Raw genomic sequence first — 26,506 nt, 5'->3', positions numbered from 1 at the left:
CATAAATTACATTCTCTCTTCACTAAATAGCTATCATCATAACTACACCAAATACTCAGTGATGCAATAAATTAATCCCCAGCAAAAAAAAAAAAAAAATCTCTGTAAGTAACATTTAACCAAGTCTGAGAACTTTGGAAATTATAACTGAATATAAAATATAGTGAAGCATACCTGCTGAATGTCTGGTAGGTTTTTGCTATCTGGAACTGATCCGGCGATCGGATTCTGGAAGCATTCTGTGGTCTATAGGAAAAAAAACATGTCAGTATATTGCACAGACTGATCGTGTCATCTTTCTTGTTCTGTATTAATTCAGTAAAAATTGAGTACACCCATATCAGTGAGAATGGGTTTAACAACCATTACCATGGATTTATCTTTGTCACCAGAAAGAACTGACAATATTTCTCACAACCAATGTCTTTAATGTATTTATTTACAGAGAAATTATTATTATAATCTTATATGGTGTCTCTTGTGAGAAAATAAAATTGCAAAATGGATTAATTCATATTTTCTTTTTAAAGAAAACAAAACACAGAATAAGAAGTGACCGACTTGGATCTTAACAATATATTAAACATTGAACTGCACTATATTTTCCTGCATCTAAGCTCACCAGTCTACTAGATCAGTTCCAAAGAAAACAAACAACAACCCTGCAGCACTTATGTTTGACTGTAGGAATGGTATTAAATAGGTGATTCCCACAGCTTTGTGTCCTCCACACAGTGTTGGGAATTGTGGACAAATAGTTCAATCTTTGTTTCATCAGAACAGAGAATTCTGCCTCTCAGTCTGAGAGGTGTTCAGCTAGCTGTGGTCAAATTCCCAGAGGTCTGTCGTGTGTCTTTTAGTGAGCAATGGCTTCTCACAGGCCACTCTAACACAAAGGCCTGACTGGTCAAATAATGCATCAATGGCTATCAGTCTGTGAGGTTTCCTCTTCTCCACAGTGGGGACTATGGATTCCACTCATAGCTAGCAGTGACTTGTAGGAAAACCTATCTGAGCAAGACCTTTTTGTTCTAATTACTCAATCTGCCCGGTTAAGCAGATCTATGAAATATCTTCTAATTTTTTTAGATTTAAATAGACAAAGCACATTTTCTATTAATCTTTTACAGCCCTGAGCCTTGACTCAGTCTTATCTTTTTGCTACACCACAGCTTGATTTTAACTCTAAGATCTCACATAGATAGATGCTTACAATTATAATTTTGTTCAGTGAATTCAATTATACACAAGGAGACTCCTGTTAAGTTTCAGAACAATTGCAAGTATTGACAAAAAAAAACAAAAAAAAACAGCAGAGCTTGTGACTTTCTGATTCAGGTCATAAAAAGATTTTCTGGATAAGCAGAGAACATGCTGACCAAAGTTGGGTGCAAATACAATTATCCCCATATTCCCATACCAGAAACAACAATGGTTTTGCTTTAATTAAAATGTTTGTTTTTTTTAACTCAGTGTATTGATAAGCTAAAACTGATAACATTTACACTTACAGAGGTCTTATTATCTTATTTTCTGAATGGTGACAGCCACTGGTATCAAGGTATAAACAGTAACCCCACCATGATACTACAGTCGGCCCCATTACATTATCCTGTTAATTTCATTGCCTGATAAGTGACTGTAACATCTCTTTAATTATTATTATTATTTTTTTTTTTTACTGAGACCAAAAGACAAGACAAGATTTAATGATCATCAGAACCTAAAAATAAGGAAGCAGCACAAGCTAGAAACCCTCTGCAAAAAAGGTGAACCTTGGGCAGCAAACCACAATAAAAAACTGTTGATTTGATTTTGTGTCCTCCCACAACAATCACAATTAAAGACAACTCTAATACTAGTAAAATTGGTAATGTCAGGGAATATCCATCAGGCTCTACTGGTGTTTTTGAAGACTAGATAGTCCAATAATCAACATTAACATTTTAGTAGTTTTCAATAATAAATAAATAAACACATATCCTGTCTTCTGTCGATAATAGCTCTAAATAACCACTTGTCAGAAATCCTAATTAACTCTATTCACTTATTTAGATCTTCCTGATCTTTAAAAAAAAATTGTTGTCGATATATTTTTAAAACCTACTGCTCCCAGTTCCCAAGACCGGCTTTGAGTCTGTGAGGTACCAAACTACTGTATTTCTCGAACACTGAGGTATGAAAGGTCAGTGATGCCTTTTCCCTCTCTTCCCTCAGCCGAAGATGTCAATTGAGGGAGGAGAGGGAGTTGAAGTTGTCAGCAAGGCTCCATGTAAGGAGCTTGTTCAACCTAAGTGTGAGTGCGAAAATGTTGTCTGTCCTTCAACCACCGCACTAACGCAAAGATGAAGCAATGGAAGGTAAGATTTAACATGAAATATAACAATCTTGGCATTATTCCCGATGACAAACTCTAAAACAACTGATATCCATTTCCTCCTCTTAGACTCTGTGAATATTGCTTCCTAATACATTGAAAACATCTAAGAAACTCCACTTTTTTCCGATAAGACAGAATGAACTAATCACTAGAAAAAAAGAGTGTGGGGAGAACTTCAGGATTATATTTATGTGCTGATGAAGGTAGTGATGATTATGATGCATTTATGTTCAAACGGTATAGTGGTTTTTGCATGTATATATTTATATATACATATAGTTCAATCTGCTTTAAGGGCTACAGATGAAAATTAGCCAGTGGCTCAATCTGGTGCAGTGTATCTCTTTTCTTATGAGAATAATGTCCTTGTTTTTAGTCCTGAATAAAAAAACTCAAAATAAATGCTCTATATCAACTTTACGTAAAACAAACAAACAAATAAAAAACTAGAACTAGATTTTTTAGATTTCATAACATTGGAACTGCAAACCTTGATCCATTGCTTATTCTTTGATGAATAAAACTTCAGGAGTTAGGGAGTCAATTTAAAGTCAAAGTATAACACAAACCAGCCTCTAATCATTTTCAAGCATGAAAAAAAACTCAAATCACTTATGTCCATTAAAGAAGGATCAGACTAAAATTGAAAGAATGCCACCACCAAGGTAAAACTTGTTGAAGATCTTCTGTTAAGTTAAGCAGTTTATTAACCATAATGAAGGCAGTTAAGGTAAATTGGTCGATCTGATTTCTGATGAGAGGGCATTAATTTAATGAAAAGATGAAACTCGTAAATACAAGCCCTGTGGTCACATAGGCCATTATGCATTAATTACTCCAAAAGCTCACCTTTTCCATCTGGCACTCTTTAACTCCGACGCTCTCTCTTCTCATTACAGTGACGTTTGTGGATGTTTTATTGGAGGTAACAAGTCTCTGAACTTTGGAGATGTCCTGTAGGGAAAATACACAGCTTTTATTTTTGGGTAAGAAGTACTTTGAAACTGAACAAGCTCTTTCTGACAGAATGACAGACAGACAGACAGACACACAGACAGCAAACCAACAGCAAGTAAAAACAATAAAGTAAAGGAAAGAAAAAGTTAAGAAGATAAGTAAAGAAATAAAAACATATGCACACATATATACATATTTAACAAAAAATAATATTGTATAACCAGTTACTGGCTATTCTAAGATTGTAATGTGGGTAGTCGAGGTTTTTTGACTAATAGACTACTTACAATACTCATACAACTTAAACATGTTTGGCCATTGCATTTGGTTATTTGAAATGGATACAAAACCAGACTTCACATTTTAAGGTGGAGAGAATTGGGTGGAATATTTCACCAAACCACAATTCAGTCCAATTCATAGCTTCAGGGTAAGTTTTCCATTTCAGGTTGGAAGACTTTCATTTTTTTGTCAACATTCCAGAAATACTATACAACAGCATATGATAATGAGCTTCTTTGTTGCTGCAAGAATAGGGGCTTCCAGGAAAATGTTTCGAAATCTAAGCTTCCACAGCTTCCACGTGATAGACACATGTCCAAAAAAGAGACAAGCAAACCACATGTTTTCAGAAATACTATAGCAATATAAGCACCACCGGGGCTTGATCAAATTGACTAAATTCAATACCTTGTATAGATGGAAATGTTGAAAATGCAGGATTATGCATTTATAACAATAAATGTTACTGAATACATGTTGACTAACACATAAATTCCCCTACACTTCTGTCTCAGATGTCAATAATTTGATGCACTATCAACTAAATTTCATTTAGAGTAGTGCACAAAGCAAAGATGAACAGTAACATAGAACCATACTGTGAGCATGGCTAAACAGTGTCTGGCCATGCATCTGTCTCCTAAGGTAAGATAAAGGGAATGTTTCAACATATGTGAATATGGTATCACTAACACTGATAAAATAGACTCACCATCTTATTCACAGCAGGATAAAGACAGTTATTAAAAAACAAACAATCATGAAACAATCCAACAAACAAACAAAATAAAAAAATAAAAATAAAAAAGTGTTCTTTACATCAGAAAAAAACCTGCATACACAAAACGTGTTAAACAAGGAGGTTTCCGCCATGATTACTTCAGTCAGTTTCTGCTCTTTAAACACAGTGTTGAAGAAGGTCCTTTAAAAATCTTTCACATTTCTGCCACAGTTTTTGTTACATGCAACATGACTTACATGGTTGTGTACATGGTTGTGTATTTTAGCAAAAGGAATTAGCTTTTGGCATGTTAAACCATATAAGGGAGGACTCAATACTAATCCAGAAAAAATAAATTTTTATTGGAGTGTGTGACACACACACATATACATCCAGCCATCCATTGTCTTCTGCTTATCCTGGGTCGGGTCACGGGGGCAGCAGCCTTAGCAGAGACCCAGACTTCTCTCTTCCCAGCCACTGGGGCCAGCTCGTCCGGGGAAATCCCAAGGCGTTCCCAGGCCAGCCAAGAAACATAGTCCCTCCAGTGGTCCTGGGTCTTCCTCTGGGGCTCCTCTCAGTGGGACATGCCCAGAACACATCACTAGGGAGGCGTCCGGGAGGCATCCTAACCAGATGCACGAGCCAGCTCAACTGGCTCCTCTAGATGTGGAGAAGCAGTGGCTCTACTCTGAGTCCCTCTCAGATGACTATGCTTCTCACCCTATTTCTAAGGGAGAGCCCAGACACCCTGCAGAGTAAACTCATTACGGCTGCTTGTATCCTTGATCTAGTTCTCTCAGTCACGACCCAAAGCTCATGACCATAGATGAGGGTAGGAACGTAGATCGACCGGTAAATAGAGAGCCTCACTTTTTGACTCAGCTCTCTCTTCACGACAGAACGGTACAGCACCCGCATCACTGCTGATACAGCACCAATCTGTCTATCTGTCTCCTGCTCCATTTTTCCCTCATTTGAGAACAAGACCCCAAGATACTCCTCCACTCGAGGGAGGACCTGCCCCCAACCCGGAGAAGGCACTCTACCCTTTTCCGGCTCAAGACCATGGCCTCGGACTTGGAGGCACTGATTCTCATCCAGGCCACTTCATACTCAGCTGCAAATTGCTCCAGTGAGAGCTGTAGATTACGAGGTGATGAAGCCATTAGGACCACATCATCTGCAAAAAGCAGAGACGCAGTCCTAAGGCCACCAAAACGGATCCCCTCAACACCTTGGCTGCCCCTAGAAATTCTGTCCATAAAAGTTATGAAGAGAATCGGTGACAAAGGGCAACCTTGGCGGAGTCCAACCTTCACCGGAAACGAGTCCGACTTACTGCCGGCAAAGCAGACCAAGCTCTGACACTGTTCATACAGGGACTTAACAGCCCATATCAAAGGGCCTGTTACCCCATACTCCTTGAGTAGCCCCCACAGGATTCCCAGAGGGACGCGGTTGAATGCCTTCTCCAAGTCCACAAAGCACATGTAGACTGGTTGGCCGAACTCCCATGCACCCTCCAGCACCCTGCTGAGGGTGTAGAGCTGGTCCAGTGTTGCACGGCCAGGATGAAACCACGCTGCTCTTCCTGAATCCGAGTTTCGACTATCCGATGGACCCTCCTCTCCAGAACCCCTGAATAGACCTTACTAGGGAGGCTTAAGAGTGTGACTCCTCTATAGTGAAACGTGCTGGTGGGACTGAGGAGGTCTTCAAAGTACTCCGCCCACCGACCCGAGTTGAGGTCAATAGCACACCCTCCCCACTGTAAACAGTGTTGGTGGTGTACCTCCAACAACCTTGCGACCACAGCTCCAGTAAGCTACCTTGGCAATGAAGGCATGGAACATGGCCCACTCTGACTCAATGTCCCCCACCTCCCTCGGAACTTGTTCAAAGCTCTCCCGGAGGTGGGAGTTGAAGCTCCGCCTCACGGGAGACAGCAGACCCTCAAGATTCATTTGGATGTATATATAACACTCCAATAATCACATAAAAGTGTATTTTTTTCTGGATTAGTATTGAATCCTACTTAAAATGTTGTAACGTGCCAAAAGCTCCTGTTACAGCAGGTGAAGCTGGGGAGCAATTTCTCCTGTACAAGAACCATCAGCACCAGCGACCCCCAGGGATGTTTTCTCCCTCTACACAAATGACTGCACCTCAGCAGACCCGTCTGTGTAACTCCTGAAATTTGCAGATGACACCACTGTTAATGAACTGATCCAGGAAAGTGATGAGTTTGCATACAGACAGGAGGTGGATTGGCTGGTACACTGGTGTGTACAGAACCACCTGAAACTTAACCCACTCAAGTCTGTGGAGAAGATGGTGGACCTTCGGAGAACACCACCCCCACATACACCCCTCACCATCCTCAACAGCATCATGTCTGCGTTGGACCACTTCTGGTTCCTAGCAACCACCATTTTTCGAAACCTGAGATGGTCCGCACACATAGACAATGTTCAGAAGAAGGCCCAGCAGAGACTGTACTTCCTGAGGCAACTCAAGAACAAGAAAACATATATAGCCATATACTTGAGGAATCCTGACCTGAAGGGAACAATCCACTTCTTAAAATGAAAGTCATAACAAATACGTTTGGATTATTATGTGCTTCTGTCTACAGTATATAAAATGTTGTGTAGTGAGGAAAATAAATATCCAAGAGATAAAAGGATGACATTTATTTGTTTTCCAAAAAAGTATACAGTTGTAGTGGGTTAGAAGTTGCCTCTTGCGAGCATAAAGTAAGATAGCTGCAAAATGAAGGGAGGCAGTCCTAACCTGTCACTGTCGAACCTCAATCGAACTGTGCCAACTTAAGTAACACCCTTTTAGCAGGTTCACTAGAACTGACCTTTCTTGAAGAGATGACCACTTTTTAGCCATTTCATGCATAACTTTCAAACTTCTGACAGGATCTCTCAATCAACCACATTTTTTAAAACGCAGAGGAACAAGGGAGGCCTTTTACATGTCATTTTCTTCTATTAAAAACCTGATGTTTAAACTGAGAACATTTATTATTCAGCAGTTTTAAAGTAAATTGAATTCCACTGTAAACTCTCCAGAAAAAAGTGAATAATGTGATATAATTTATAACATAATGGCTCAGTCTACATCTATTGGAAAAGCTGACTGATGCTTTTGAAAATAGCATAGCTTGCAGATATATTCACTCTCAATAATGAGCCCAAAAGTGTGTGCAGGGCCTGGGATCAAACTTCACACAGTGGAAAGATGATCTTCATGCACAACATAGAACAGAAGGCAAGGATAATGTCAAACTGGGAGGCAAAACATTTTCCGCTGTTAAAGAAAGAGCATTTTTACACAACAAACACAGCACTTATTTTCAGCATATAAATGTGCTTCTCAAGATTTTTTTTTTTCTTGTTATGGCAATATTGAGATGTACTTATCAAATAAGTCAGGGGTGTCGGAGCTCTGAATTTTCAACCCTCAAGGGTGTGAAGTACATAGGTTGTGAATATCAAATTACTCACGTTTAAGCTGTTCTGATTCAGTGTTAACTGATTATTTAAAAAAACATACCCAATATCTTGGATTTTTAGAGAATGAGCAGGTTCATCCAAATAGTTCTATTTAATTTGTTCTCCCATTCAGTATTACACAGATATAATGGAGTGCTTTCAGCATATTTTAATATGTATTGTGTGTATAAGCGTGTGGTGTTTTGGAAAAAAATGGGGTTACAAAAGTCTTCATTATGTTGAGCCCTGAACAACCATTTTGTCGGAGTGGTTTCCGGAGAAGGGCCCAATTGCAGGCAGGCAGGAGCAGATCGGTGAAACTAAAAAGTTTGAACAAATAAATAAACAAAAACTTACAGGCAGGCATGAGGAGGGCTGAACATGGAACCAAGGATTTGCTGTAGCAACAGCCTCAGACAGACTTGACATGGGTGACAATAATTTAATGATCCACCAGGAATGAAAAGACCAGAGGAATATACAGGTCCTTCTCAAAATATTAGCATATTGTGATAAAGTTCATTATTTTCCATAATGTCATGATGAAAATTTAACATTCATATATTTTAGATTCATTGCACACTAACTGAAATATTTCAGGTCTTTTATTGTCTTAATATGGATGATTTTGGAATACAGCTCATGAAAATCCAAAATTCCTATCTCACAAAATTAGCATATTTCATCCGACCAATAAAAGAAAAGTGTTTTTAATACAAAAAACTTCAACCTTCAAATAATCATGTACAGTTATGCACTCAATACTTGGTCGGGAATCCTTTGGCAGAAATGACTGCTTCAATGCGGCGTGGCATGGAGGCAATCAACCTGTGGCACTGCTGAGGTCTTATGGAGGCCCAGGATGCTTCGATAGCGGCCTTTAGCTCATCCAGAGTGTTGGGTCTTGAGTCTCTCAACGTTCTCTTCACAATATCCCACAGATTCTCTATGAGGTTCAGGTCAGGAGAGTTGGCAGGCCAATTGAGCACAGTGATACCATGGTCAGTAAACCATTTACCAGTGGTTTTGGCACTGTGAGCATGTGCCAGGTCGTGCTGAAAAATGAAATCTTCATCTCCATAAAGCTTTTCAGCAGATGGAAACATGAAGTGCTCCAAAATCTCCTGATAGCTAGCTGCATTGACCCTGCCCTTGATAAAACACAGTGGACCAACACCAGCAGCTGACACGGCACCCCAGACCATCACTGACTGTGGGTACTTGACACTGGACTTCTGGCATTTTGGCATTTCCTTCTCTCCAGTCTTCCTCCAGACTCTGGCACCTTGATTTCCGAATGACATGCAGAATTTGCTTTCATCCGAAAAAAGTACTTTGGACCACTGAGCAACAGTCCAGTGCTGCTTCTCTGTAGCCCAGGTCTGGGGAATGTGGCACCTGTAGCCCATTTCCTGCACACGCCTGTGCACGGTGGCTGTGGATGTTTCTATTCCAGACTCAGTCCACTGCTTCCGCAGGTCCCCCAAGGTCTGGAATCGGCCCTTCTCCACAATCTTCCTCAGGGTCCGGTCACATCTTCTCGTTGTGCAGCGTTTTCTGCCACACTTTTTCCTTCCCACAGACTTCCCACTGAGGTGCCTTGATACAGCACTCTGGGAACAGCCTATTCGTTCAGAAATTTCTTTCTGTGTCTTACCCTCTTGCTTGAGGGTGTCAATAGTGGCCTTCTGGACAGCAGTCAGGTCGGCAGTCTTACCCATGATTGGGGTTTTGAGTGATGAACCAGGCTGGGAGTTTTAAAGGCCTCAGGAATCTTTTGCAGGTGTTTAGAGTTAACTCGTTGATTCAGATGATTAGGTTCATAGCTCGTTTAGAGACCCTTTTAATGATATGCTAATTTTGTGAGATAGGAATTTTGGGTTTTCATGAGCTGTATGCCAAAATCATCCGTATTAAGACAATAAAAGACCTGAAATATTTCAGTTAGTGTGCAATGGATCTAACATATATGAATATTAAATTTTCATCATGACATTATGGAAAATAATGAACTTTATCACAATATGCTAATATTTTGAGAAGGACCTGTATATACATACACAGGTGAAGCTAGAACACTAATTGGCAAAGTGCAGGTTGAACAAATGAAGCTGATTGCAAGCTGACTGTGGCATGGAGTGGAAACAAGAGCATGAATGGGCTGAACAGAGAAGCAATAAAACAATCTAACCAAAGGAAGATCTTACATACCATAAACTAAAATGCATGATGATCAGAATACAAGAATAAATAAGGAACCAAAGTGCCACCTAGAAACATACACAATAAGTATAACAAGAAACTAAACTGAATGAACCAAAGCACCACATGGAAAACAATCATGAACAAGGTTCAAAACAAAGATCAAATCCCCTCAGATCATGACAGAACCCCTCCCTCAACGGTGGATATCAATGACCCACAAAAGGTCCATAAAAACAGAACAACCAGAACTGGGTGGTTGGAGGGGGTATCAGAAGGAGGGCCAGAATCAAAACAGAGCTAAGGCAGATGGCCCACAGGTTGTCCCTTGCGAGCAAAGAGTTCGGGGGGACGGCACGGAGGTCGTCCCCAGCGAATATCAGAATCAGAATCAGAATCAGCTTTATTGCCAAGTTCGTGCATACAAACAAGGAATTTGACTCTGGTAAACTTTGCTCTTTTGTTCTGTTTTTGACTTACAGAATATACTAATTTACAATGTACAATATACACATATCTAATAGAAAAGGTGCATTTACAACATCTGTATGCTGTTGTTCTGTACTCTATTGAATGTTCATCAGAGAAACAGCCTGGGGGAAGAAACTGTCTTTGTGGCGGCTGGTTTTAGTAAACAGTGCTCTGTAGCGGCGGCCTGAAGGTAAAACTCTAAACAGTTTATGTGCAGGGTGTGTGGGGTCTGCAGATATTTTGGCAGCTCTTTTCTTGACCCTAGACCTGTATAAGTCCTGGATGGAGGGAAGGTCAGCTCTGATTATTCTCTCTGTAGTCCTGATTATTCGTTGCAGTCTGGACCTGTCCTGTTTTGTGGATGAGCCAAACCACACTGAGATGGATGAAGACAGGACAGACTGAATGATGGCAGTGTAGAAGATGACCAACAGCTCCTGTGGAAGGTTGAACTTCTTGAGTTGCCTCAGGAAGTACAGTCTCTGCTGGGCCTTCTTTTGAACAGTGTCTATGTGTGAAGACCATCTCAGATCCTCAGAGATGGTGGTTCCTAAGAACCTGAAGTGGTCCACGGCCGATACAGTGTTGTTGAGGATGGTGAGGGGGGTGTATGGGGGTGGTGTTCTCCGAAAGTCCACCACCATTTCCACAGTCTTGAGTGGGTTCAGTTCAAGGTAGTTCTGACCGCACCAGTGTACCAGCCGATCCACCTGCTGTTTGTATGCAGACTCATCACCGTCCTGGATCAGTCCAATGACAGTGGTGTCGTCTGCAAACTTAAGGAGTTTCACGGACGAGTCCGATGAGGTGCAGTCATTTATGTACAGAGAGAAGAGGAGTGGGGTTAGAACACATCCCTGGGGGGCACCAGTACTTATTGATCTGGATCGGGAGAAGATGCTCCCCAGTCTCACCTGCTGCTGTCGGTCCGTCAGGAAGTTGTTGATCCACTGACAGGTGGAGGCTGGGACGTTGAGCTGTGTGAGCTTCTGGTGGAGGATGTCTGGTATGATAGTGTTGAAGGCCGAGCTGAAGTCTACAAACAGGATCCTGGCGTACGTCCCTGGACGGTCGAGGTGTTGCAGGAGGAAGTGTAGACCTAAGTTAACAGCATCATCTGCCGACCTATTTGCTCGGTAAGCAAATTGCAGGGGGTCCAGCAGGGGGCCTGTGATGTCTTTCAGGTGCTTCAGCACCAGCCGCTCAAAGGATTTCATGACCACAGACGTCAGGGCTACAGGCCTGTAGTCATTTAATCCAACGATGGTGGGTTTCTTGGGAACTGGGATGATGGTGGATCATTTGAGGCAGGAGGGGACCTCACATTTCTCCAGTGACTTGTTGAAGATCCTTGTGAAGATCGGAGCAAGTTGATGTGCACAGGCTTTCAGACATGATGGGGAGACTTTATCAGGTCCTCCAGCTTTCTTTGTTTTCATGAGCTGAAAGAGCCTGTTTACCTCTTCCTCGGAGATCTTTAGTGCAGGCAGAGGATCTGATGGTGGGGGTTGGTTGCTTTATGGGAGGAATTTGTTCCTGAATGGGATGTAGAGGGGATGATTTGAGGTGTGAATGGCTTCTTGTCATGTCTGCAGTAGAAGCCATTCACACCTCAAATCATCCCCTCCACATCCCATTCAGGAACAAATTCCTCCCATAAAGCAACCAACCCTGACGGTTGGCCAGGAGACGACTCTGTTCAGGATGGGTGGAGGGGCTCTTGTAGGCAGTCAGGTTTCTCAGACCAGTCCATACAGCTGAAGTGTCACCAGTAGAAAGGCTGTTCTTAAGCTTCTCACTATAGCTTCTCTTAGCTGCTTCTCTTTTGTTAGTCTATAGACTAACATATAGAGTTAGTTAGTTAGAATATAGAGAGAATATAGTGAGAATATAGAGATTGAGTGGACAGCGCGGAGGTCGTCCCCAGCGGGCAGAGTTTGGGCACAGTCTGGGACCACTAACTTAAAGACCTTGGCGGCCAGCGATGGCGGCATAGGCGAGGGCGTGGAGGCCGATTGACCTTGATCCTCGCAGAGGCGTCTGACAAACCCTCTGAGGCAGAAACAGAGACAAAGTCAGCAGGACCTTCAGCGGTGAGGCAGGCTGAGGCGTCAGCAAGACCCTCAGTGGCGAGGCAGGTTGAGGCGCCAGCAGAACCACTAAGGAGCTCCAACAGGAAGCCACAGAGAAACCCAAGAAGGAAGGTAGGAACAGGGGGCAGTTTATCCTCGAACCTCCCAGGAATAGTAAGTGATACATTCTTGAACCCCACAGGAACAGGAAGCGGTTCACCTCTGAATCCATCAGGAACAGGAAGCAGTTCGCCTTTGAACCTTTCAGAAACAAGAAGCAGTTTGCCTTCAAACCTTTCGGGAACAGGAACAACAAGTTGTCCATCTTCAAACTTCTCAGGAACAGAAGCTCAAGCATTGAGCTGACCCGCAATGGCCCTTTTGAAGATCTTGAGCTGACAAACTTAATACTCCGTCTCTCCTCCAGCTCATCAGACGTTGCCAAGGTAACTTTAGTGGATGAGGGCAAAGTCGGTGGGCAGCATGGACTAGGTGCTGGCGCCGTCGGGCAGCATGGAGCAGGTGCTGGTGCCGTTGGGTGGCATGGAGCAGGTGCTGGCGTCGTCGGGCAGCATGGAGCAGCTGCTGGCACCGTCGGGCAACTTGAGGTGTGTCGGCGCACAGCTTGGCCAATGCTCGCAGAAGGAGGGGGGGACGCCGGAAGCTGGCAGCACGGCATGCTGTTTACCTCAGTGTCCTCTCCGCCGGAACAACACTTTGCTCTGGGGCGTGGGAGAAGAATTGAGAGAGCGACATGGACCAGTTCCCGGAGAAGGGATCGTCAGCCTTGAGCCCCAAAACGGCGATGGCTGCTTCTCCTCCTCCGCAGCCACAGCAGGCTCTTCTCCCCCTTCCGACGGAAGAACTCGAAGACAGTGATCATCTTCTCGCCTGCTGCCTGGTCCTTCTGATGGTCCCTGAACCCATAATATGGCGATTGCGGCTCTGGCAAGCCTATAGTGTGGCACATATACCTCTTCACTCCCTGGTAAAGTACATAGTCCGGTTGTGGCTGGATCATTCTGTTGGAATGGTTTTAGGAATAGGACCCAAATGCAGACAGATAGGTGAAACTAACAGGTTTAAACAAACAAATAAACAAAAACTTACAGCCAGACATGAAGAGGGCTGAACATGGAACCAAGGCTTTGGTGAAGCAACAGCTTCAGACGATCTTACAGAACATAAACTAATATGCATGATAAACAGAATATAACACTAAATAAGGAACCAAAGTGCCACCTAGAAACATACACAATAATCAATAATCAGAACATCACGTAAATAAACCAAAGCACCACATGTAAAACAATCATGAACAAGGTCCAAAACAAAACTCAGATACCCTCAGATCATGACAGATTTCACCTTTAAATAACAAACCCTCCATGTTTAAAATTTGTCAACAATTTATTTTGTTATATGTTCATTGGGAGAACTTCTTGGTAATGTTTGTTTTGATTGTAGTTATATTTTATAAATCTTATTAAAAGTCAGTAAATTATCTATATTTCCCAAGCTTTATTTGGGTAATCAAAGGAATGATCATAAATGTGCAGAAAGCATAGCGGTAAAATGTTTGAGTTTTCTTATCTGGCACAGTGCTCTCAGCATCTAATGAATCATCTCACATGACTTTGATGAAAATTGCATACTATTGGACCACAAGCCTTGGCTCTCCCCCAAAGACTGATAAATATGAAGCAACTTCCATTTGAATGTTGCTGATCTCTGCATCCTCACACTAATGAATCTTTCACCAGCGGGGAGAGTTTTATGTGTCTGTATGTGTGTGAGAGAAAATATCTGAGAGTCTTATCTATGGAATTCAGCCAAACCAAAGCGGTATGTTTGCTCAGGCTTTATGACTGGAGCTTGAAGTGGAAGGACTGCTGGTGTAAACAAACATTCCTGCATTTAATAGTATCATATTGTTTAAACAAAAGTAGATTTTAGTTAGACCATGCACATAAAAGTGAAACAAATATTTTATTTAACATTTATTTCAAGTGTTAACCCTAATGTTACACCTTTCTGTCACACCTATGATATATTTGAGTACCCCTATGATCCTGGGGTCTATGCTGTTGTTGGGACCACAGCCATGGGTTGCAAATGAAAAGTCAATAAGAACTTTTCTGGAACTTTCAAAATAAATCGCATTAACCTACTTCCAGCACAGCCAGAAACGGTGTAACAGCGGACTTCCCATGACGTCACTGTCCGAATAAAAACCCCACTTTTGAAACAAACTGACCTCTTCCACACAGGGCCCCAGAAGAACTGGATGGAGGGACACAGCATGCTAATGTCTCTTTGCTGGCAAACAGACATAACTCTTCAAACTGGATCTAAGAGGGTCATACGATCACGCGATCATATGCACTAAGTTAAGTAGGAATGAATTGCTGTTTGTGTATCCGGTATTCATTCATGAATGGGGCTGATTAAGGTACAAGCAGGGGTGAAAGTGAGCCGGTACAGTTCGGTGCTGCATACCGCTAAAGGATTCTGCACCGGTACGCTGTACTGGGAAGAGGGAAGAACGGCTGTCTGCAATGAAGCCATCATCCAGAACCAGTTACAGCTGCAAAAATTCACAAGCACACGAAGAACAGATCCGCTACCAATAGGCAGTCTAAAACCCGACTTAATCTGTTTCTAAATATAGCTTTTTTCCCTCATTCTACATTGTTTCTGAACTGTTCTGCTATGCTGAAGTCTCAATACTATTGCTTTGCTTCTCTCCCCTCAGAGCTCGAGGTTGTGAACGGCCAGCCTTTAAAACGAGCACCGCTACGTTTAATGTCTCTGTTCGCTGCAAAATACCCCAGTTAAAAGCAAAGGGAGAGTAACTAGTTGTGTTTAATGTTATTTTGCTGAATTACAACAACACAGTACAGCTCGAAAACGCTGCTTATGGCCAGAGATTTCACATACACTACACGAGAGCGCATGCGTGCTTACCTCCAAAACAGAGGGGTTGCCAAGGAGATTGGTGGGTTCAATTTAGTGGACTGGGAGATTTTACACAGGAGGTGCACAGACATAAAAAACCGCCGCTTGCATTAGGACAGGACAAACAATAAATCACTTACCATCTACAGACTTTAAAAATAAAAACTGCGAAAACAACCAAACTGTCAAATTTTTTATTTAAATGAAATCAAAACTTGACCACAATGCAGAGAACAATAACTTCTTTGTTCAAAAGAAATGGCGGAAACTGAAGATGAAAAGTTATGCATCGGAAAATGATTTATCATTGTTTCATACATGGCAGTTCTTTAACAACTGAAATGTACGTATATACAGGGGTTGGACAATGAAACTGAAACACCTGGTTTTAGACCACAATAATTCATAAGTATGGTGTAGGGCCTCCTTATGCGGCCAATACAGCGTCAATTCGTCTTGGGAATGACATATACAAGTCCTGCATAGTGGTCAGAGGGATTTTAAGCCATTCTTCTTGCCAGATAGTGGCCAGGTCACTACGTGATACTGGTGGAGGAAAACGTTTCCTGACTCACTCTTCCAAAACACCCCAAAGTGGCTCAATAATATTTAGATCTGGTGACTGTGCAGGCCATGGGAGATGTTCAACTTCACTTTCATGTTCATCAAACCAATCTTTCACCAGTCTTGCTGTGTGTATTGGTGCATTGTCATCCTGATACACAGCACCGCCTTCAGGATACAATGTTTGAACCATTGGATGAACATGGTCCTCAAGAATGGTTCGGAAGTCCTTGGCAGTGACACTCCCATTTAGCACAAGTATTGGGCCAAGGGAATGCCATGATATGGCAGCCCAAACCATCACTGATCCACCCCCATGCTTCACTCTGGGCATGCAACAGTCTGGGTGGTACGCTTCTTTGGGGCTTCTCCACATCGTAACTCTCCCAGATGTGGGGAAAACAGTAAAGGTGGACTCATCAGAGAACAATACATGTTTCACATTGTCCACAGCCCAAGATGTGTGCTCCTTGCACCATTGAAACCGATGTTTGGCTTTGGCATGAGTGGCTATAGCAGCCCGACCCTGTGGAGCTCCCGACGGACAGTTCTGGTGGAAACAAGAGAGTTAAGGTGCACATTTAATTCTGCCGTGATTTTGTCAGCCGTGGGTTTTTGTTTTTTGGATACAATCCGGGTTAGCACCCGAACATCCCTTTCAGACAGCTTCCTCTTGCGTCCACAGTTAATCCTATTGGATGTGGTTCATCCTTTTTGGTGGTATGCTGACATTACCCTGGATACCGTGGCTCTTGATACAGTGACTTGCGAAAGTATTCGGCCCCCTTGAACTTTTCAACCTCTTGCCACATTTCAGGCTTCAAACATAAAGATATAAAATTCAAATTTTTTGTGAAGAATCAACAACAAGTGGGACACAATCGTGAAGTGGAATAAAATGTAGTGGATGTGTCAAACGTGTTTAACAAATAAAAAACTGAAAAGTGGGGCGTGCAATATTATTTGGCCCCCTTGCGTTAATACTTTGTAGCGCCACCCTTTGATGCAATTACATCTGCAAGTCGCTTGGGGTATGTCTCTATCAGTTTTGTACATCGAGAGACTGAAATTCTTGCCCATTCTTCCTTGCAAAACAGCTCGAGCTCAGTGAGGTTGGATGGAGAGCGTTCATGAACAGCAGTCTTCAGCTCTTTCCACAAATTCTCGATTGGATTCAGGTCTGGACTTTGACATGGCCATTCCAACACCTGGATGCGTTTATTTGTGAACCATTCCATTGTAGATTTGGCTTTATGTTTTGGATCATTGTCTTGTTGGAAGATAAATCTCCGTCCCAGTGTCAGGTCTCTTACAGACTCTAACAGGTTTTCTTCCAGAATGGTCCTGTATTTGGCTCCATCCATCTTCCCATCAATTTTGACCATCTTCCCTGTCCCTGCTGACGAAAAGCAGGCCCAAACCATGATGCTGCCACCACCATGTTTGACAATGGAGATGGTGTGTTCAGGGTGATGAGCTGTGTTGCTTTTACACCAAACATATCGATTTGCATTGTGGCCAAACAGTTCGATTTTGGTTTCATCTGACCAGAGCACCTTCTTCCACATGTTTGGTGTGTCTCCCATGTGGCTTGTGGCAATCTTTAAACGAGACTTTTTATGGATATCTTTGAGAAATGGCTTTCTTCTTGCCACTCTTCCATAAAGGCCAGATTTGTGTAGGGTAGGACTGATTGTTGTCCTATGGACAGACTCTCCCACCTCAGCTGTAGATCTCTGCAGTTCATCCAGAGTGATCATGGGCCTCTTGGGTGCATCTCTGATCAGTCTTCCCCTTGTTCGAGATGAAAGTTTAGAGGGACGGCCGGGTCTTAGGAAGATTTGCAGTGGTCTGATACTCCTTCCATTTCAATATGATTGCTTGCACAGTGCTCCTTGGGATGTTTAAAGCTTGGGAAATCTTTTTGTATCCAAATCCAGCTTTAAACATCTCCACAACAGTATCTCGGACCTGCCTGGTGTGTTCCTTGGTCTTCATGATGCTCTCTGCGCTTTGAACAGAACCCTGAGACTATCACAGAGCAGGTGCATTTATACGGAGACTTGATTACACACAGGTGGATTCTATTCATCATCATCAGTCATTTGGGACAACATTGGATCATTCAGAGATCCTCACTGAACTTCTGGAATGAGTTTGCTGCACTGAAAGAAAAGGGGCCGAATAATATTGCACGCCCCACTTTTCAGTTTTTTATTTGTTAAACAAGTTTGACACATAGTAATTACTAGGGAAGCTTTGATGATCTCTACTTCTTCCAGAAGACAGAAAAGATCCTTAAAACTAAAACCACATGACAGTGTATGGGGAACCAATGTACCAGACAAATTTAAACATTGGTCCACAAATGACAAGGTAATCCTGTCCCTTCTTCCCTGGCTCGGGGTAGGTAAAATCATGAGGCGCCTAGAAACTCTAAATTACCGTTTAGGATTATTCCTAAACAATTCCATAATAGTGGATGATGCACAAAATACAGAAATCAGTGCTATGCGAGCCATGGTAATTCAAAACCGTATGGCTCTGGACATATTAACTGCCTCATCCGGAGGTGTTTGTATTTTATAAAATAGCACCTGTTGCACATATATTCCAGACAACATCCACTCTGGCATCATGACAGAAGCCTTAGATCATTTAAGAGATTGGCAAAATGTCATGGCTAAAGACCATCTTAGACCTACTAGTTCATGGTTTGATTGGATGCTTCAGGGAGGATGGACGGGGTGGATAAAACATCTTTTTGTAGCAATGATAGCTTTTGTGTTAACCCTCTGCCTCCTCTCAATTTGTATCATACCATGTTGTAAAATAATGATCAACATTATGCCTCCTTGAATCAAGAAGTAATCAGCCCTGCCATTGATGATGATGATGACTATGGTGACTGTCTCAGTGTCAAACACCAAAGTGTAAATAATGATAAAATTCTGTTACATTCCTTCTCCATAATGATCTTACAGCTAAAAATCTGATAAGAAGAGGCTGTTTAAGTGATGACATATGGAAGTTTGTGACAATATCTACCTTATATTCAGCTTATTTTTAAACATTATAAGTGCATTATACTTTACATTTTCTGTTTATGATTTCGATTTCTTATCCCTCTACCCTTTTGGTGCCTGCCTAGGATGGAGGGGGCCGTGTGAGTATTTTCCTGCCATATAAACTGTTTTCCGTCCGACAGGTTTTTCGCTCACACAGAGGATATTTTCATTATTCTTTTTATGATTTTATTATTTGACTGTATTTGTTCGTGATAAACAAGGAGGGACTGTTAGGTTGAATGTATATACATTAAATGTTTATTATTATCACTCACATATATTTCTTGTCTATTCTAAAAGGTCAGATGCAGATGTGACCCAGCGTTCTGAAACATTCTGCATTCACTTGTTGTTTTGGTCTATGTGTAGCTGGTTTCACAACACCCGAAAGCAGAACCAGCTGTTCCTCTTTCCACTCTCTAACTCTGCCTGACCTGTCTTGCACCCCTATTTTGTAACCTGATATGTATGTTTACTTTGCTGTATAAAATAAACTCCGTCGGTGATCACACCTCTGTAGTCCACTGCAGTGATTACCCTCGCTGCGAGTAGAAAGAGTCTCTGTGTCGTTCCTCTGAGTCTGACTGTTGGTTTGAGCTGATCACTCATTCCACAACCCAACAATCACTCTTTCAGTCATGGATTTCAACCATCTTTGATCAACTTGTTTATATTATACATATATTGTACAGTGACGTTTTTATTGTTATTTGATGTTCAAGACTAACACAAAGTAGTGCAAAATTGTCAAGTGAAAATAAATTCATGGTCAATGCCTTTTTAGATATACAAAAAACAAAATATGACATGGATATGATTTGGGCTTCCTTTACTCATATACCACCAAATAAAATTGTTTTCAGAAGCTACATATATGTAAAAAGTGTAACCTAATTTTATAAATAAATACAGCTATTCTGTGAAGGTCTCAGAGGTTTGTTAGTTTATGTTTTTTACTGCTGTTTTACTTCATCGAATTGATCCTGTAGTATTTAAAACCACAGAACCAAGAAATTTTAATATCCTGTTCCAATGATATAAACATTTTATTGCCTGTTGGATTATCTGTACAGGATATCTTATGAATTGTTCAAAACTTATAAAAGCTCATGGTCTAAGAGCAACTTTGTTTATTTCTTTTTTGCTTGTAATAAGCAAAACGATCATGTGATTATCACAAAGCCATCACAAACAATGTTCTTGACATTTGTACTTCAGCTGGGGGTAATTTGGCTCTTCAAAGCCCAGTAAGGGCTGTTGTTTGTTGTTCATGGTTTTTCACTGCCTAATTTGAGTTAAATTTGGCATTGATTTAAATGAGGTCTGACCCACCTCCACATGCACAGGCAGAGTGGACAGATGGAGCACCAGGGCAACTTTTACAGTAGGGGCTAAGCATGATTTATCAGACAGCCTGTCAAAGTTGCAAATGCTCACTAGTGTAATGCTGCGATTTGTATGCTAATGATGTTGAAAGTCATAACTTTGTTAGCACAAAATCAAACCGTTGCTTTCTTGAGTTTCTTTACTTTTTATTTTTTAAGACGATTATTTTGTTTAATCTTGTTTTTGCTACAACCAAAATGTAAATGTGTACAAAATGCCTGAAATAAAGATTACTGTGATGCCACAACAGGGGGGCAGCAATGGCACTGGCATTGTGGGATCTGCCTTATTAAAGATAAAGAAACCTAAAAAGGAACTCTTTAAGTGGTATGTCAAATTTCACCACCCACAAAAAGAAGCACACAGTGAATTGTGGCAGCTTTGAAGGGAGAAAAGCCTCATAAAGCCAGCAATATTCCACAGGATCATGGCAGATAAGACACAGCAATCCTTCAGCCAGCTTGATGATTTCAAACTAAATGCGTCTCAAAAATCACAAGTAACACAATCTCTGATTGAAGTTGACATGGCTGCTTGAAGGGAATCAAAATATCCATTTGAACCACGAACTACATTTTCATCAAACAAAGCTTATATGTATATTTTGTTCTTTTTGAGTTGTATTGTTTATATTAGTCAGAGTGGTTATGTGTGAAGGCCAAAATGTGGCCGCATGGATAGAACCTTGATATCTAATATAGGTCCTAAAATGTTAGTGTTTTCCAGAGACAATTAAAAGCTATATCTACACTGAAAGCTGAATCCTCTATTTACAATGACTCTCCACGGCAGTCACCTTGTTTTACTTTTGAAATGGATTAAATCCTAAACCCTCAGCTGAATCTGCTGTGACCTTGACTTAAAGAGACTCTCTACAAAGACCGTGTGACAGTGAATAATTTTCATGGCGGACGAACAATTTTGTTTTATATTAAAAGCTACTACATTACAAACTTTGAGACTGCTGCCTGAGTTAGACATGATATTATTCTGACACCTGGAATCATGTTTGCCCGACTCTTATATTCTACAGTAATTATAATCTGGCCTATTTCTCCCAAGAGAGTGATATTCGGAGCATTAGATTGACAAATAGCCACTTGAAGAAGAGGTTTTAATTAGCTAACAATTTTCAGTTCATATTTCAGCCTCTATATTATTTGCGCTCTGATGTGCAGTGAGGTAAATATTGTGGCACATATTGTGTCTCATCTCTAATTTTGACTTAACAGAAAACAACTAATTTTATTTTTATCCTGTCCATTTGGTGTTTGGGTTTTCGGTTATTAGTACTTTAACATTTTAAAGGATGAAATGCACAGATATGAAAAAACGCCATCCAATTTTCTTTCATACAGTACAGACCAAAAGTTTGGACACACCTTCTCATTCAAAGAGTTTTCTTTATTTTCATGACTATGAATATTGTAGCTTCACACTGAAGGCATCAAAAGAATGAATTAACACATGTGGAATTATATACTGAACAAAAAAGTGTGAAACAACTGAAAATATGTCTTTTATTCTAGGTTATTCAAAGTAGCCACCTTTTGCTTTAATTACTGCTATCCACACTCTTGGCATTCTGTTGATGAGCTTCAAGAGGTCGTCACCTGAAATGGTTTTCACTTCACAGGTGTGCCCTGTCAGGTTTAATAAGTGGGATTTCAAGCCTTATAAATGGGGTTGGGACCATCAGTTGTGTTGTGCAGGAGGTGGATACAGTACACAGCCGATAGTCCTACTGAATACAGTGATAGAATTTGTATTATGGCAAGAAAAAAGCAGCTAAGTAAAGAAAAACGAGTGACCATCATTACTTTAAGAAATAAAGGTCAGTCAGTCCGAACAATTGGGAAAACTTTGAAAGTGTCCCCAAGTGCAGTCGCAAAAACCATCAAGCGCTACAAAGAAACTGGCTCACATGAGGACCGCTCCAGGAAAGGAAACCAAGAGTCACCTCTGCTGCGGACGATAAGTTCATCTGAGTCACCAGCCTCAGAAATCGCAGGTTAACAGCAGCTCAGATTAGAGAACAGGTCAATGCCACACAGAGTTCAAGCAGCAGACACATCTCTAGAACAACTGTTAAGAGGAGACTGTGTGAATCAGGCCTTCATGGTAAAACAGCTGCTAGGAAACCACTGCTGAGGACAGGCAGCAAGCAGAAGAGACATGTTTGGGCTAAAGAACACAAGGAATGGACATTAGACCAGTGGAAATCTGTGCTTTGGTCTGATGAGTCCAGGTTTGAGATCTTTGGTTCCAACCACCATGTCTTTGTGCGGCGCAGAAGAGGTGAACGGATGGACTCTACATGCCTGGTTCCCACCGTGAAGCATGGAGGAGGAGGTGTGATGGTGTGGGTTTGTTTTGCTGTTGACACTGTTGGGGATTTATTCAAAATTGAAGGAATATTGAACCAGCATGGCTACCACAGCATCTTGCAGCGGCATGCTATTCCATCCGCTTTGCGTTTTGTTGGACCATCATTTATTTTTCAACAGGACAATGACCCCAAACACACCTCCAGGCTGTGTAAGGGCTATTTGACCAAGAAGGAGAGTGATGGGGTGCTGCGCCAGATGACCTGGCCTCCACAGTCACCGGACCTGAACCCAATCGAGATGGTTTGGGATGAGCTGGACCGCAGAGTGAAGGCAAAAGAGCCAACAAGTGCTAAGCATCTCTGGGAACTCCTTCAAGACTGTTGGAAAACCATTTCAGGTGACGACCTCTTGAAGCTCATCAACAGAATGCCAAGAGTGTGGATAGCAGTAATTAAAGCAAAAGGTGGCGACTTTGAAGAACCTAGAATAAAATACATATTTTTAGTTGTTTCACACTTTTTTGTTCAGTATATAATTCCACATGTGTTAATTCATTGTTTTGATGCCTTCAGTGTGAAGCTACAATATTCATTGTCATGAAAATAAAGAAAACTCTTTGAATGACAAGGTGTGGCCAAACCTTTGGTCTGTACTGTATGTTATAGGGTAGTAAAATTAAACACTTAATTAAATTACTATGAAAACATTGTAAATGGTAATATTTCTATAATTCCCATCATTTGTAGGTTATTTTCTGTGCTATAAAACAACAAATTTACATGCTTGTTTTGAAATTAAAATACTGCAATTTGACGTGTTGTTTTCAACTTATTTTATATAGTTAACATGCGGTTTGGATAAAGTTGCTGAAGAGGAATAAAATGCTTATTCCAGCAGTACAACCAGCAACAAAATCTCTTAGCATGCAAGTTTTCTTTAAGGTTTTTGTGGCACTAGTGGTCTTTATTCATCAATAGCTGGGCAGGAAGAAGGGCAGAAAGATAAGGGGAAGACATGCAGCTAATGGCCCAGGCCAGGAATCGAACCACAGTTTTTTGATCACATGATAGCACAGTTGGAAAAGTGATGCACGTTAATAAACTAGCAGCTACTTAATTGTGCGGGCGCCGCACAATGGCAGCCCACTGCTCCCTATAAGAGATGGGTTAAATGCAGAGGACACATTTCGTTGTAATGTACATGTGCAATGACCAATAAAGATGATTATGCTAAAATAGAATTAAAAATGAAAAACAGGGCCCTGATGCATTAAGTTTTGTGTAGTTTGCTCACTAAAATAATGTTGATCCTGAAAAAAAAAATACTTTTTTTTAGTGTTTGCATCAGACTTATGAATCTGAATGTGTGCAAGCTTTGACAAATCTTGACCTTTATTCACAAGGCACTTGCAGATTTAGATGTCCAGCTCCTGTTTTCAGCTGTGAACAGGTTGGAGGAAAATGACTGCAAAACGAGGCTATTTTGGTTATTCTCTTGAAAAGGTTTTGACCTAACTATACAGACTCTTAAAAAAATGTAAACATTTGAAAGCCAAAAACACAACAAAAGCATATTAAAACAGAATTTGATCAGGGCTTAGATTATGTATTTTGTATCTGGTTTGAAAAAAAGGTCTTGAGAAATCATTGATTTCCCTTTGATGTTGAGTTCAGTTCAATATTTTTTGAAGGAGCTACTGCTGTGTCTAACTATGAGTAATCTGTTTTTCATCCCATGGAAAGTGCTCTTGGTGAATTTAGTGTTTCATTTGTTTCTGCTTTCCTTCCTCTCAATCCTAAATTGGTTGCAGCTCAAATGACACTGGACTGCTGGAGATTTCCTACTGTTCAAATGGAGTCACTTTTCATGGCTACCACATGCTTACTCTGTATGAAGGATTGCTGCAAAGTCAGTGACTAGAAGCAACTGGCTGGGCTTCCATGTACAGATAAGATATAATTGTAAACTGAATTAGACTTGTATTACATTGCCTCCATACATTGTATTACAAGCATGTCACTGAATGTTGCCTGTCTATTTAAGTGTATTACACGTATGAATGTGATTTGTGCATTTCTATATAACTGGAAATGATTTTCACAGGGTTTTTAAGGTGGTTTAGAATGACATATTTTTTGCAAATTGGCACTATGTAAAAAAACTTGATTCTGGCACGTCTGCTCTACCCTGTCTCCCTGGCTGCAATCAGCAGATTAGAAGCACCTGGTGGCTGCTGCAGTGTAGTGCAATTTGTGGAATGCCAAGCACCTGTGTCTTCCCTGATATATACTGACTGACAAGCAGATGGTGCCAGATTTTTGAAAGCCATCGTGTGAGTAGATATCCAGCGTTCCTTCCTGTCTGATCATTGTTCCTGACCTTGCCTTGCCTTTTGGATTTATGCCTCTGCTGGCTCCCTGTCGGACTATTTGGATTTTGGTTGTCGACCTTGTTTCCTGCATCTGGTTTATGCCTCTGCTTGCCCCTTGCCTGACGCCTCTTGTTCCGATCGTTGACCCTGTTTCTGTCCTTGGATTATTGAGCCAGCCTAGCCCTCGGATTATTCAGCCAGGAGTCACTTCTTACCTGTGCTGTGGAGATCACCGCCTGCCGCCTACTGAGGTTTCCCCTCTGGGTTTCAAGTTCCACTCAAGACAAAAGCAGGTTAGTGGCTTTTCTGATCCCTGCAAAATCTGGAGAGACTACAAGTCACTAATCCCTCTTTCTGCCTCAGTGATTCCTGGAAGCTGTGAGGAGTGTTACCTGTGTGACGTTTTCCTGTGGCTGAATAAACCTTTCAAACTTTCAGTACTGTGTCTGGCTGAATCTTGGGTCTGCCTTTTTCTGATTCATAGCAGAAAAACCTGGCCACAAATGGACCCATCGCCAGCACAACAGTGGCGTACCCACGTTGATGAGACCCTTTCCTGGTTGGGTTCCGGCATGGAGGAAAAAATTTCCACATTATGTTCTGGCAATCTTGTCTTCGAGCCGCCACCGTCACAAAGAAACCACGCCCAAGTAACACGGACAACAGCAGAGGTAAGGGAGCCACGCCTCTCGCCGCCTGAGATATTCAGGGGAGACTCAGACCAAGGTCGAGCTTTTCTAACTCAGTGTGAAATTCATTTTGAGCTTCAGCCGTCATCCTTTCCCACTGAACGTTCGAAGGTGGCGTTTGTTATATCTCTGCTGGCAGGAAAGGCAAAACAGTGGGGAACTGCTGAATGGCATAACAGGTCTGCATCTTGTAATCATTATGAAACTTTTTCCAAGGAACTCATTCGAGTTTATGACCCGGTCATTCCAAGTCATGAGGCTGCAAGAGGATTATTGTCCCTCAAACAGGGTGATCAGCCCTTCTCGACTTATATAATTGACTTTCATTTGTTGGCTGCAGAGAGCCATTGGAATGAGGCAGCACAGATGGATGCATTCATGAAAGGATTAAACGAAGACCTCAAGGATGAGCTAGCGACCCGTGACTATCCTTCTTCCCTGAAACAACTCGAGGATTTGGCTGCTCGCATTGATATTCGGCTGGCAGAGAGAAGGAAGGAGAAGCGCCATGAGAAGGGTCGCTCATCATTAACTCAGCTTTCTGCACAC

At 41.5% G+C, this 26,506-nt stretch overlaps 1 protein-coding gene across 2 annotated transcripts in view; it reads right to left on the bottom strand.

Annotated features, from left to right (window-relative positions):
• luzp2 (leucine zipper protein 2) overlaps positions 1-26,506 on the bottom strand; it is a 257,629-nt gene that overhangs the window by 12,233 nt on the left and 218,890 nt on the right. For both annotated transcript variants that reach the window (XM_047363183.1, XM_047363182.1), the window contains 2 exons: positions 3,230-3,334; positions 175-246 (listed from right to left, as the gene is read on the bottom strand). In XM_047363183.1, coding sequence (XP_047219139.1) covers positions 175-246; positions 3,230-3,334 — 177 coding nt within the window. The remainder of the gene's footprint in view (positions 1-174; positions 247-3,229; positions 3,335-26,506) is intronic.

This window comes from Girardinichthys multiradiatus, chromosome 4, assembly GCF_021462225.1.
Source record: "Girardinichthys multiradiatus isolate DD_20200921_A chromosome 4, DD_fGirMul_XY1, whole genome shotgun sequence".
NCBI lineage: Eukaryota > Metazoa > Chordata > Actinopteri > Cyprinodontiformes > Goodeidae > Girardinichthys > Girardinichthys multiradiatus.
The sequence above is the reverse complement of the archived record's forward strand: the minus strand, read 5'-3'. Positions and strand labels throughout refer to the sequence as shown.